Source organism: Amphibalanus amphitrite, unplaced genomic scaffold (genome assembly GCF_019059575.1).
Source record: "Amphibalanus amphitrite isolate SeventyFive unplaced genomic scaffold, NRLGWU_Aamphi_draft 000400F_arrow, whole genome shotgun sequence".
In the NCBI taxonomy this organism is placed as follows: domain Eukaryota; kingdom Metazoa; phylum Arthropoda; class Thecostraca; order Balanomorpha; family Balanidae; genus Amphibalanus; species Amphibalanus amphitrite.
The window spans coordinates 316121-330998 of NW_024881894.1; the positions used below are offsets into that span (position 1 = coordinate 316121).

Sequence of the window (14878 nt, forward strand, 5' to 3'; positions counted from 1 at the left end):
GAGTCACAGTCTGCAGCCGGAGCCGGAGACGACATCTGGAGGCCGCCGTCAGTCCGGGGTCACCCACGAAAAGCCTCTTCAGTTCGATCGACCAGAACCGAGGACAGCAGCCGACGCTTGTGACCACACCGGAAGCGGAAGCACAGAGGAACTCCAGAATGTGAGTGTTGTTGAAAAGTCTGCTCAATCCCAATCCTTGACCCCCCCCCTCTGCCCAGCCTGCCGTGCCGTGACGACTGCCAAACATTTTCGGTTGCCATAAAATGCGCTCTCAATTGGAATTGGAAAACTTAAATTACTTTGAACTTATTGGTCCAGACACCCTAGTAGCATATTAGGATCTGAATTTCGAGGTCATGTCAGGGTCGCCAGCAACTCGTTATCGTCCGTTGGAATTCACGATTAGGCCGTGAGCGAAATCCTAAAATTTGAATAAACAGCTCATTGTCACGAACGTTGAGATTGATGACATGATGCGTGTCAGCATTGAATAACGAATATGTCTTTGTGTTTGGCCAAGCTGGTTCGTTCGATTTATTATCGGCGGTAGTCAGGTGCGATTAAGATTTGAGGTTGGAAGTTTGTGAAATTAAGGGTTTAGATTCGTGCTGTACTCACTAAAATTTGCATTGCGAAATCATTGGTAATATTGCTGTAGGAATTAATTGCGAAGTCGAAATCAGTTATAGAACAGGTAAATACGGTTGAAAAGGAATGTAATGTTTTAAGGTGACGACTGATTCATGCAATCGATCTATGAATATGGCTATGAGTTATGATTTTCGACAGATACGAATGCTTGAGCTTACGGCGGAATTTCTTCTGTTACATAGGTGCAGAGTTGAGAGTAGTGGTTTGAGGTCGACGGTTTTGACACTTTGCGACTTTAGATGGTCCTTGTACTTTGCGTCATTGAAATTGCGAAATGTCGAGTAAGAGGTAGATGTAGAATTGTTTGTGGTTAGAACTAATATGCGACTAATATAGGTACCGATCGTTGTGCTTTTGTAGAATAAATACTAGAAAAGACTATCTTTGTTGGGAAAGATTAAATGGGACAGGAATTTAATTAAAAAAAAAAAACTTACGTGGAATGGAGCTGATGAGATATCGAACAGGGAGATATTGCAGCGATATTTTACCAGATTCACACTCACTGACACATCCGGTGAATCTACCCGGCCAGAAGAGACAACACGCACGAGCACTGTACCGCGACTGTTGGCGCGCCCATAGCGGCGTGGCTGACTGACGGTGTCGACGCGGCGCCCGCCGGCGGCCGTGGTAATCGTCGTTCCCGACGCGGGGTTGAGCCGCCAGAGGGCGCGAGGAGCAGCCACAACAGGGGCAGTGGGTTAGCCGTAATTGGGGCGCGTGCGGTAGGTGAAGGTCACGTATAGGAGCCTGGTTAGTTGCGGAAGGTTGCAACGGGATAAGAACGTAGACAGTTAAATATGACATGCTATATGATATTTAGGACTGCACTTCGTTTCATGTGCATTGTTTACTGCTAATAGGATGATTTAAATTATATTTTCTATGAAAAGCTAGGGACCCCTATGACAATATTCTGGCACTCTATAAAGATAATTTGTATAGGTAACTAGTAGCCCATCAGAAGCTATCGAACGAGTTTCAAGGAGTCATTTCCGTTGAGCATTCAGTAATTCACTATGATACGGTGGATCACAACCAGACGACAGATAGGTGCGTACTAATTGGTTCTAGATCATCTGATTAAATCAAGAGCGGTTCAAGGTCTGCTAGGAGTGTATACGAGAACTAGTGATTAGGTTCATGCGTGCAGCAGCAATTAGGACTTGAGATTACGATTAGGTTGAATAAATAATGCTTTTCTGTTATTCGCGTTCTTGCGAGTTAGCGCCAATAATTACTCCACCAATATTGGCACAGGGCATTGTGAGGCACAGACGGCTTGTTTGCCCGCCTCCTATGGCGTAACGTTTACCAGCATGACCGTATGAGACACAGATGCACTTCTCTAAACCCACGTCCAGACCGGAATAATAAGAGGGACACACCGTCACGTACGCAGGGCATATGCACGTTTTCCGCCAGTGGTACCGGCCACTGTTAATTTTCCCGCTTAGGTAACACTGGGTGAGAAGGCAGTGAGAGGTTTCTACGGCAGGGGGAAGGGGGAAGATTGGCACAGTATGCAGTGGAGAGTAAGTTATGCCAAAGGCAAGAAGCCGAAGGTCAGGGGTGAGTCACCCAAAGGGCGGATAAAGCGAGCCGTAGTGTCCCGAATAAGTCCTCATACTTATTTCGTAAAGGTACTCTAATCGGTACTGGACAGCCTCAGGGGAGGGAAGAATGTACTCCAGGACACGTAAGGCCTTGAAGAGTAAATCCCATGGTTTAAGGATAGTTCCAGGATATGAACTGTGGTCCCTGGGTCGTGAACGGGAATGTTACACGCGGACCGGAAGAGGGCATAGGTAATCTCTCCCGGTAGAGAGATAAGTCGGATATAAATCGTGTATGTGTGTACCATAAGTCTATCGGACGTGTAGTGAATCCCATAAATTAGTAGGGTGGATATTTGTGCAATTATTCTGGACGGCCCTGCGATAAATATCTTTGTCGCCGGTTAGCGGAGCATGCATATGGATTTCGGAAAGAGACATTTATCTCGCCGGGGAGATCGTTGTTGATCCGACGCCTAACACTATCGGAGGGAATTTCGAGGGCTACGAATTAAATTTGGGTGAATACATGAAAGGTGAATGTAACGCGAACAAGGGTGTGAGAATGGTGAAGGGTGAATCTTAGAATAAGGCCGATAGGAATTGCGTAGAATTCGGTTACGGCAGTCGAGCTAGCAACCCTCGAGGGCAACTTAACTATAGCAACGCTAATACGAATTAAGTGGGCAATTTTCGTAATGGGGAGGCCAGTGGTATAGGAATGGGTGACTGGACGAATGATCACATTCAATTAATCAATGTAATTACCACCCGTAAGTTTGGCAGTGGTCATCGGGACTTCGAATGCCCTGTCCTTCACCTGCCCAACTGTGCCGCAAACCCAGCTGATCGGATCCCTCTATCCCTAATCCGAGCAGTGAAGAAGCATCTCGTGCATCATGGTCTATACAATGAACAGAATCATCAAGCCTCTAAAACAGAAGCATCTTCCATCAGATGTATTTGTATGCAAGGTGGATCTATACCTACATCTCTCCCAGGTGGACGTCATCTCGAGATCTCTATCTGGAAATCTACATCTATCTCAGGATCTCATCACTATCTGGATCTCTCTCTAGATCTATCTCGGGATCTCTTCAACGACTCCCAAGCTCCTCTGTATCACCAGCTCTACTATCGAGTCATCCCAGCAGCGAATTCCCTCTTCTACTACAACCAGCCGAACGACAGCGGACTGCGGTGGTTGATGAACCGCAACGATGCAGCAGTGTTTACCACGCCTTCCCTTAATTTCCCTTGCTACAAAATGGCGCCCAAAACGTGGGGATTTGATAATTCTCAAATTGTGAAGCTGGTAGACTGGCACATGCCGCCGAACCCGAAGTTGATGAATTGAAAGTCAACCGTATGGAGAAGAGGAAGAAGTTGAAGAATAGAGCAGGTGTTCGAAATACTGGCAGCGGTGGAAATGAGCGTGCTGCAGGGGTCGATATGAAGAAAGAGGATGAGCTAAAGAAAGCTGTGTGAAGATGATGAAGCTTATGATGGTGGCTGATGACAGGAAAGTTGAAGAATTGAGCAGGTGTTCGAAATACTGACAGCAGTGGAAATGAACGTGCTGCAGGGGTCGACGTGAAGGAACTGATGAGAGGAAGCGGTCTTACGAATACTGAAAAGGACATAGAAGAAGTTGTTGAAGATAAGATAAGGAAATGAAGCTGTCTCATGAACAAAGGATCAGACTAATACAGAAGACAGGCCGAAAATGAAACTTGACAATTGTTTGCATCAGCATATCAATTCTTCTACGTTCTGCTGTACAACAAGTCCAAGTCACGGTCAGCTGCTGTATTGCAAAGGAGAGCTCGAACTTTCTAGAGTATTGAGGATAAAAGGACAGCAATATCAAAAGCAGAAGAGGAAGAAGAACAGGCGGAATGCTCGTGTTGTACTGAATCAAAATCAAACACGGTCGTCTTCACAAACACAGCCAAGGCGATTATCATGTTGGTGAACGAGGAGAGGGTGCCAGGATGCTGCAAGATCAACTGCCAAACGATCCATTCAGATAGGCTGCTGCAGAGATCACCCACATGGGCTGCTGCGACGGCTGTCACCTGGTCCGCCGAAAGGTCGCTACCTGAGCTGCCACGGAGGTCACCTGTGCTGCCACGGAGGATGCATTGCCCTCGCGTGCTGCCTCGGAGGTCAATCACCTGAGCGGCCGCGGAAATCGCCTACCTGAGCTGCCACGGAGGTTGTCACCGGGTCTGCCACGAGGGTCCCCTACCTGGGCTGCCACGGAAGTCGCCTACCTGAGCTACAACGGAGGCTGTCACGGGTCTGCCACGATGGTCACCCAACCGGGCTGCCATGCAAGTCGCCAACCTGAGCTGCTACGGAGGCAGCCACGGAGGACGCGGCAGGGGCTGCCATGGAGGTCGCACACCTGAGCTGCCACGGAGCCTGCCACCAGGGCGGCCACGGAGGTCGCGGCAGGGTCGGCCATGGAGGTCGCCTACCCGGACTGCCACGGAGGTGTCGTCCACCTGGGCTGCCACGTAGGCTGCCCACGCGGGCCGCCGTGCAAGCTGCCCACCCGGGCTGCCATGGAGGCCGCCACCCGGGCCGCCATGAAGGCTGCCCACCCGGGCTGCCATGGAGGCTGCCACCCGAACTGCTGTGGAGGCCGCCCACCTGGGCTGCCACAGAGGTCTTCACCCTCCTAAGAAGCCGCTTACCGGACGACAACCGACGACATCGGGCTAACCAAAGTGGTTGGTGCCCGTGACCCGGATCTGGTGAACGACAAACTGAGGTGGGGACGAGGAACAACAGGTGCGTGTGTGTACTGTACTAGGTATACGATGTCATGTTGTGGGTGTTGCGGAAGTTCACATGATTGTGTAAATTTAGATGAGTAAGGGGCATGGGTGTCGATTTGTATACTTTTGGGGGTGCTGCAGCACCCCCAATGCTCAAATGAGCACCCCCAATGGTTTTCCGGGCACCCCCGAATGTTCCAGTTAGCACCCCCAATGATTTTGTCCCTCAATAACTCCCACTAACTCTGCTTGAAGAAAATAATTGGTTCTGCAGTCTTTCACTACTAAAACTAAAACAATTACACAACTTGCAATGCATGAAATAAAGATGTAAAGAAAAGAAAAGTTAGTTTTAAGAAGAAGGGCGAAAAAAACGGTAAGCTGCAAAGACACTGGTGTGGGTCCGTCGTACACGGATGTCGGACCCTTAGAGCTGCTGGCGCGTACCCTTTACAAGCCGGCAGGGGGCTCCAGAGACCGGCGACGGGCCCTCAGAGGCCGACAAAGGGCCATCAAAGGCCGGTGGTACCTTAAGAAACCCTGTGGGGTCGTCTTTAGAGACCGGCACGGACTCAGCGCCGATGGGGCCCTCAGAGTAGCCGGTGTGGGGCCTTCAAATGTCACCGGTGGGTGGCCGTCACATGCGCACTTGTGAGGCCTTTAGAAGCTACGATGTTGGGCCCCCAGAGCCGCCGATATAGGGCCTTAAGAGGCACTAGTGTGGGGCCCTCAGATATGGCAATGTGGGGCCCTCGGAGCCGCCGGTGTGGAGGGTTCACAGTCGCCGGTGACGGCCCTCACAGGCGCCGTTGTGGGGGCTCTCAGAGACACTGGTTTAGGGCCATCACAGGCGCGCGTGGGGCCCTCAGAACTGCTGTTACGGAACGGACCCTTCATAGGCCGACAAGAAGATATTAAGATGCCACCGGTGCCTTCAGGAACCTTGTGGGGTTCTCAGAGACTGGTATGGTGCGCTCAGACGCCGCTGGGATCCTCCGAGTCACCTGTGTGGGATCGTCAGGGTCGCTGGTAACTGACAAGGGCCCTCAGAACCGCCCATGTAGGGTTTTTAAAGCCATTGGTGTAGGGCCTCAGAGTTAGGGGTGTGTGGCCCTTAGAGACGCCTATGTGGCGCTCAGGGGCGCCGGTGAGGGCCCTCACAGTCGCCGTTATAGGGGCCCTCAGAGAAATGGGTGTGGGGCCATTACAGGCGGGTGTGCACTGTGCAGCTCCTAGAGCTGGCCCCCTTAGGCCGGTTAGGACCCCCAGAGGCCGGCAAGTGGGCCTCAGAGGCTGGCTTGGGGCCCTTATGGAGATCTTAATGTTGGTACTTGTGGGCCCATGAGGTGTTCTTACGAGCCCTGTGGGGCCCTACTTAGTCCAAATATGGCCAACGTGGACCCTCAGCGGCCAATTGGCGCCGCAGGGCCCCTCAGGCCCGAATAACCCGAGGGGCCCCTGAACCTGATGGGGGGGGGGGGGGGCATGTGCCTCACGGGCCCACCTGGCTACGCCACTGACTGGAAAATCGTAAACCCATAAATATCGAAATGCGATCACCTGTCATTATCAGAGATTATTGTGATCGTCTGATTACCGCCAGAGCTTCGTAGCTACCGTTCCCTCCGCGCAATATCCGCTTCTGCGGACCGCAGGGGCTGCTGCACCGGTGCTAATCGCCGTCATCGGTTACTGTCGCCTTATTACCGAGGTGCCGGGGCTGCAACCAGCTGCCGGCAAATGTACGACTTTTTTCGGAGACATATATATTTATATAATAAGGTAGCCAAGTACCTACCAGGACGAGCAGAATGATGCTGAAGAACGTTCAACCTTTGGGAAATATTAGTGGAAATCCCGGGATTATCAGTAGGTACCTTATGAGGATACCCAACGGCCAACCATGCATTGTATGTACGGTTGTGCCCCATGGCAAAGCTGCAATCTTTCACCCGGTGCAGGGGTTGAGCACCCCCAACCATTTTGAAAAGTCACACCCCTTACTAAGGGGTGTGACTTTTTTGTATGAGTTGCGAGGACGCAACTAGGGTTGTTTGGACTGAAGATGTAGCACGCTACATCTTGAACATTTAACGTAGTATCTTTTCGGCACGGCTCGGTACGGCAGTCCCCCCCCCCCCTCGCAGTCCGGTCACAGGCCTAGCCCTCCATTCACACACCCGTCGCTGCTACCGGGTGACGCACAGCTGAGCGGAGCGCTGCTGCTGCGCTCTCCTCCCCTCTCATTATTCACTACCCCCCCCCCCCCGTCACCAGGCCCGCCATCCCCATTCAGCACTTTTCCCCAACTCCCTCAACGAGCACTGTCCGTGAGAATAGCCCGCAGTAGACACATCTGCGAGAAGACGATGCCGGCCACATCAGTACGAACCGCCGAGGCACAGCTGAGTCAACAAGCTACGTCAGAACTGCGGCCGGCGGCGGCGGCGAGCGAGCACGTTAAGGTACTCTGTCACTTGTCACGTACTCTGTCAGGTACCACAACAGCTGCGCCGCGCTGAGTCCCACGGTGGGAATGGCACAACCAGAAGATCCTACGGCAAGCAAAAACGCTGTAGTTCCAGAGGTCTTCGCAATGGGCAGCCGTTAAACTCTCATTACGACGCTCGCCTATGGAGACAGCTACCGCAGGATGAGCGATCCGAGCCTCCTCAAATAACGCTGGATCAGTAAGATATGTCAACAGATCATGGAGCAGTGTCAAGGATGGATGCCGGCTGGAGCACACAGCTTCCTTTGTCGGGCACAGCAACCCAGGGTGAGTGAACCTGGCAAAACAGCCGGGTGACCGACCTCACAATGGCCTCATGAGGTAGTTCCAGAGATCTCCGCAGAGGAAGAAGGCGCTGCGTTACGGCCACGCCCCGGCACGGTGGGCGGAGCAAGAGTGACGTCACAGGGGCGTTGGCGGCAGACGAAACGGAAGGAAACAAAAGTTTGAATAAAATTAAATTGAAAAATCAAAATTAAAACTCGAAGATAACAAACATCTCAGGGATTGTTTTATGCCAGCGACTACTAAGATGATAAAGCACTCAACACGAAGACAATTCGACGGCCAAAAATTGCAGGCACAGAGGAGTAAGGTGACTAAACAGGATAGAGGGCGCCATCTTACGGACCCACCCACCAGAGGAAGGCAGAGGAAGATGACGGCGCAAGGGCGTGGCAGTCACCCCCTCCCCCCAACTATAAAAGGATGCGCCACCCAACCAGGAGAGTCACAGTCGGGCAGCCGAGAGTCAAAGTCGAGCAGCCGAGAGTCACAGTCTGCAGCCGGAGCCGGAGACGACATCTGGAGGCCGCCGTCAGTCCGGGGTCACCCACGAAAAGCCTCTTCAGTTCGATCGACCAGAACCGAGGACAGCAGCCGACGCTTGTGACCACACCGGAAGCGGAAGCACAGAGGAACTCCAGAATGTGAGTGTTGTTGAAAAGTCTGCTCAATCCCAATCCTTGACCCCCCCCCTCTGCCCAGCCTGCCGTGCCGTGACGACTGCCAAACATTTTCGGTTGCCATAAAATGCACTCTCAATTGGAATTGGAAAACTTAAATTACTTTGAACTTATTGGTCCAGACACCCTAGTAGCATATTAGGATCTGAATTTCGAGGTCATGTCAGGGTCGCCAGCAACTCGTTATCGTCCGTTGGAATTCACGATTAGGCCGTGAGCGAAATCCTAAAATTTGAATAAGCAGCTCATTGTCACGAACGTTGAGATTGATGACATGATGCGTGTCAGCATTGAATAACGAATATGTCTTTGTGTTTGGCCAAGCTGGTTCGTTCGATTTATTATCGGCGGTAGTCAGGTGCGATTAAGATTTGAGGTTGGAAGTTTGTGAAATTAAGGGTTTAGATTCGTGCTGTACTCACTAAAATTTGCATTGCGAAATCATTGGTAATATTGCTGTAGGAATTAATTGCGAAGTCGAAATCAGTTATAGAACAGGTAAATACGGTTGAAAAGGAATGTAATGTTTTAAGGTGACGACTGATTCATGCAATCGATCTATGAATATGGCTATGAGTTATGATTTTCGACAGATACGAATGCTTGAGCTTACGGCGGAATTTCTTCTGTTACATAGGTGCAGAGTTGAGAGTAGTGGTTTGAGGTCGACGGTTTTGACACTTTGCGACTTTAGATGGTCCTTGTACTTTGCGTCATTGAAATTGCGAAATGTCGAGTAAGAGGTAGATGTAGAATTGTTTGTGGTTAGAACTAATATGCGACTAATATAGGTACCGATCGTTGTGCTTTTGTAGAATAAATACTAGAAAAGACTATCTTTGTTGGGAAAGATTAAATGGGACAGGAATTTAATTAAAAAAAAAACTTACGTGGAATGGAGCTGATTAGATATCGAACAGGGAGATATTGCAGCGATATTTTACCAGATTCACACTCACTGACACATCCGGTGAATCTACCCGGCCAGAAGAGACAACACGCACGAGCACTGTACCGCGACTGTTGGCGCGCCCATAGCGGCGTGGCTGACTGACGGTGTCGACGCGGCGCCCGCCGGCGGCCGTGGTAATCGTCGTTCCCGACGCGGGGTTGAGCCGCCAGAGGGCGCGAGGAGCAGCCACAACAGGGGCAGTGGGTTAGCCGTAATTGGGGCGCGTGCGGTAGGTGAAGGTCACGTATAGGAGCCTGGTTAGTTGCGGAAGGTTGCAACGGGATAAGAACGTAGACAGTTAAATATGACATGCTATATGATATTTAGGACTGCACTTCGTTTCATGTGCATTGTTTACTGCTAATAGGATGATTTAAATTATATTTTCTATGAAAAGCTAGGGACCCCTATGACAATATTCTGGCACTCTATAAAGATAATTTGTATAGGTAACTAGTAGCCCATCAGAAGCTATCGAACGAGTTTCAAGGAGTCATTTCCGTTGAGCATTCAGTAATTCACTATGATACGGTGGATCACAACCAGACGACAGATAGGTGCGTACTAATTGGTTCTAGATCATCTGATTAAATCAAGAGCGGTTCAAGGTCTGCTAGGAGTGTATACGAGAACTAGTGATTAGGTTCATGCGTGCAGCAGCAATTAGGACTTGAGATTACGATTAGGTTGAATAAATAATGCTTTTCTGTTATTCGCGTTCTTGCGAGTTAGCGCCAATAATTACTCCACCAATATTGGCACAGGGCATTGTGAGGCACAGACGGCTTGTTTGCCCGCCTCCTATGGCGTAACGTTTACCAGCATGACCGTATGAGACACAGATGCACTTCTCTAAACCCACGTCCAGACCGGAATAATAAGAGGGACACACCGTCACGTACGCAGGGCATATGCACGTTTTCCGCCAGTGGTACCGGCCACTGTTAATTTTCCCGCTTAGGTAACACTGGGTGAGAAGGCAGTGAGAGGTTTCTACGGCAGGGGGAAGGGGGAAGATTGGCACAGTATGCAGTGGAGAGTAAGTTATGCCAAAGGCAAGAAGCCGAAGGTCAGGGGTGAGTCACCCAAAGGGCGGATAAAGCGAGCCGTAGTGTCCCGAATAAGTCCTCATACTTATTTCGTAAAGGTACTCTAATCGGTACTGGACAGCCTCAGGGGAGGGAAGAATGTACTCCAGGACACGTAAGGCCTTGAAGAGTAAATCCCATGGTTTAAGGATAGTTCCAGGATATGAACTGTGGTCCCTGGGTCGTGAACGGGAATGTTACACGCGGACCGGAAGAGGGCATAGGTAATCTCTCCCGGTAGAGAGATAAGTCGGATATAAATCGTGTATGTGTGTACCATAAGTCTATCGGACGTGTAGTGAATCCCATAAATTAGTAGGGTGGATATTTGTGCAATTATTCTGGACGGCCCTGCGATAAATATCTTTGTCGCCGGTTAGCGGAGCATGCATATGGATTTCGGAAAGAGACATTTATCTCGCCGGGGAGATCGTTGTTGATCCGACGCCTAACACTATCGGAGGGAATTTCGAGGGCTACGAATTAAATTTGGGTGAATACATGAAAGGTGAATGTAACGCGAACAAGGGTGTGAGAATGGTGAAGGGTGAATCTTAGAATAAGGCCGATAGGAATTGCGTAGAATTCGGTTACGGCAGTCGAGCTAGCAACCCTCGAGGGCAACTTAACTATAGCAACGCTAATACGAATTAAGTGGGCAATTTTCGTAATGGGGAGGCCAGTGGTATAGGAATGGGTGACTGGACGAATGATCACATTCAATTAATCAATGTAATTACCACCCGTAAGTTTGGCAGTGGTCATCGGGACTTCGAATGCCCTGTCCTTCACCTGCCCAACTGTGCCGCAAACCCAGCTGATCGGATCCCTCTATCCCTAATCCGAGCAGTGAAGAAGCATCTCGTGCATCATGGTCTATACAATGAACAGAATCATCAAGCCTCTAAAACAGAAGCATCTTCCATCAGATGTATTTGTATGCAAGGTGGATCTATACCTACATCTCTCCCAGGTGGACGTCATCTCGAGATCTCTATCTGGAAATCTACATCTATCTCAGGATCTCATCACTATCTGGATCTCTCTCTAGAGCTATCTCGGGATCTCTTCAACGACTCCCAAGCTCCTCTGTATCACCAGCTCTACTATCGACAGCATTACAGCAGCGAATTATTCTCTCTGCTACAACAGCCGAACAACAGTGGACCGCGGTGCTGGGTCAACCGCAAGGAAGCAGTACCCCCTTCTTCTCTTAATTTACCTCGCTACAGTTTTCAAGATATTAGGCTTTTACTTTTGTTTACTTTTTGGGATCTCCCCTGTTACTAGCGACTTTATTTGGAAGCAATAATTTGGCAGCCTTAAAGTGCGGCAGACGTTGCGCGCAAAGCAGCGTATACCACCACGTGTTAACGATGGTTTTAGTCTAAGATTTAAAAATCGTTAGATCTCCGCTGACGTCACAAATTCTAAGGGGGCATTCCAATGCATTAGCCCCTTAGAATCCGAAAACTGCAAGTTTGAAATTCCATATCTTCGAATTAAAGCATTTTTCGATGTTGTGAGTGCCCAAACCGGTATTTGCAGGCCATGGCCACCAATTTGGCTATCTCAACTCAAAACTAATGTTAAGGTGGGAGTGTCCCTTTAAGTAAAAGTGGTAGCAAAGAAGTAAAATTAATACCTGGAGAAGACACCTCTGTCGGTCTTCATGATGTCCTTGGTGGTGAGGTTCTTGATCGACCCGGAGAGGTTCCTCAGACGGTACTTGCCCCACAGCTGGATCGCCATCGTGCTGTTGTGCAGGTAGTCGACAAACTGCTTGGTGGCCGTGGGGAATTTGAAGATCTTCTTGTCGTTGAAGTCGGGGTTGGTGGTGTCGCTCACCATCTTGGTCTTGTGGTCGTCTTCCAGGTACACCTTGTACTTGCAGTAGACGTCCTGTCACAGAAGACGACAGTTGTAAATGATCTACACTCGAGGTCAAAACATACCTATCATTGGCATGTTTAGATTTTGCACGTTAATTAGCTCAGGTCGGGAATTTAAAGTGCATGTAGAATGAAGATACCATAGAGTATTTTTTCTGTGTTCTATACACGAAATGGGGTAAAACGGTTCAAACTTGCAGCCTAAATATAGGGTGATTTTTTTATACAGGATAAAAAGTAAAGAGCAATGGCGGTACCAGAAAACAGATCAACTGACAGCAAATGTATATCTTTGTAAAAAGCACATTCTGACATTTCATTTGCACACACAAACTTTGAGTTTGAGCTCCGTTTAGGCTTACAGAACGTGCTCGAAGTGAGCACAGTTTTAATGCACCCAAGCCTGGAGTAATTGGCGATTTTGGGGAAAACATTTTGTTGTGCGCCATTTGCATGGAACTTCACAACAGAATGAGTCCCAAGAAGTCTTTAAAAGGTCCTGAAAACAAAATGACAAACAATTTCCTTTCACATGGATATACTTTTTTGGCGTTTGTTATATGTTTTGGTATCTCTAGGCTTAAAAACTTTTTGCCCTGTAAAAAAATCACCCTGTAGATAAATCCTTATCAAAAGGTCGCATGTCCTTCTTACCATGTAGCTTTTGGGCAGGCCCCTGGCGCTGTTGATTTTGACCACGAAGTTGACGTCCTTTCCGATAAGCATGTCGGGACTGTCGACGAACCGATCGTCCTCCTCCTTGTACTCCTTACCGGAGGCGTCACAGGGCACGACCTCCAACTGGGGACGGCGGCGGCGGCGACCGGTCACCATAACGCAACCAACATTATTCGTGAGTTGACTTTGATATAGGACATTTCCGGATGACAAACAAAACATGTTGCAGGATATGTACAATCACATCATTGTAACGTCAGAAGGAGTTAGCATTGGAAGCCCGAATAATGTCAATAAGTGATCGTAAATTATATTACGAGTTTTATGCCATAAAAGGAGGCACCTCAAACACTAGAATAGATGTCAATTTTCTGGAAAAGTTTACCGTTTGAAAAAACCGTGTGACTCACATTGAGTACGCCGACTTCGGCACCCTTGTAGTTGCTAATCTCCACCTGATCCTTGAGTTCCACCTGGAAGGCGAGTGGCTGCAGCACCACCTGGCACACGCCGATCATCACCTCCGTGTCCGGGGGCTCCCGGAACGGGTCCTGGGACTGCGGGGGACGGAGGGACAGGGGTCAGAACGCTATCACCTCCGTGTCGGGGGGCTCCCGGAACGGGTCCTGGGACTGTGCGGGGGACGGAGGGACAGGGGTCAGAACGCTGTCACCTCCGTGTCGGGTGCCTAACGAAACAAGTCCTGAGGCAGATGCCGTATTGTCTGCAGGATGTGACGTACTGACTGGTATTGCCAAGCTGGACTCGCTGCTGTCTCTCACCTCGGGCAGGTCCCAGTCGTCCTCGTCCTCGAAGTTAGCGTACATCTCCTGCATCAGGTACAGGTTGTTGCGGAACTTCTCCTTGGACCACACGTACTCAGCGTTGTTGGCCAGGTTCTTCATCTTGACGCAGACCTGCGCAAAATAAATAGCGTATCACAGAACGTATGATAATTTTGTGCTTGGTATGGCTCACCATTGTTCATATATACTTAGAAGGCTGATACTTGTGTTGGCACTACAGATATGCGTTTGGCGCGGGCTGTTGCCGCGTTCACATACCTCGGTGTTCCCGGACGTTTTGCCCATCATCTGTGGCGAGACGAGCAGGATCTCGAACTTGCACCTCTTGTCGAGCTCCTCGGAGATGCTGTTGGCCGTCTCGACTCCCGGCATCAGCTCCAGCAGGTCCTCCTGCAGCTGCACCTGGGCTGTGTGTGTGAGAGAAAGTGGGGAGAGTGGTGAACAGCGGACGGCTGCAGCTGCACCTGGGCTGTGTGTGTGAGACAGTGGGGAGAGTGGTGAACAGCGGGCGGGTGTGGGGAGTGCTTTTAGTGGGCACTCAAGGTACGTACTTGTTTTGTTCTTTTAGCTGTTGGACGTTATGACAGTACCAGATGTTTCCTTTAGGACAAAAGTGTGCTGGTCAGCACGCAGAGAGGATTTCGGTCCTGACATACCTATAGCAGCAGGACCGAAAACGCATCAAACAGTAATTTTATAGTTTGCTTTACCGTTGTTTGCTGTGTTGTCCATCTTGAGGCCGTTCTTGGAGGCGATTTCCTCCTGAGCGTACTCATAGGTGATAGTCGGGTACTTCTTTTTGCTCTGTTTCGCCTCCACTGGGTTAGCAAACACCCAGATCTGAGTGCCTCCGAACACCAGTCTGTGAACATAAATATAAATAATGCGTAAACGTTGCAGGTCAACTGCACGTCTAGCTGCACTTTATCGAGTAGCAATGACCTTTGAATAAGAAAAAAAAATGAGTGGCATACGCTGGATGCTCTTTG

General features: G+C 49.6%; 1 protein-coding gene across 2 annotated transcripts in view; it reads right to left on the reverse strand.

The window, feature by feature from the left end:
- The window catches only part of LOC122390555 (kinesin-like protein KIF28P), a 31198-nt gene that overhangs the window by 4639 nt on the left and 11681 nt on the right, over positions 1-14878 (reverse strand). For both annotated transcript variants that reach the window (XM_043383625.1, XM_043383623.1), the window contains exons 13-18: positions 14600-14751; positions 14148-14296; positions 13866-14000; positions 13494-13640; positions 13060-13206; positions 12159-12415 (exon numbers count right to left, since the gene is read on the reverse strand). In XM_043383625.1, the coding sequence (XP_043239560.1) occupies positions 12159-12415; positions 13060-13206; positions 13494-13640; positions 13866-14000; positions 14148-14296; positions 14600-14751 (987 nt within the window). The remainder of the gene's footprint in view (positions 1-12158; positions 12416-13059; positions 13207-13493; positions 13641-13865; positions 14001-14147; positions 14297-14599; positions 14752-14878) is intronic.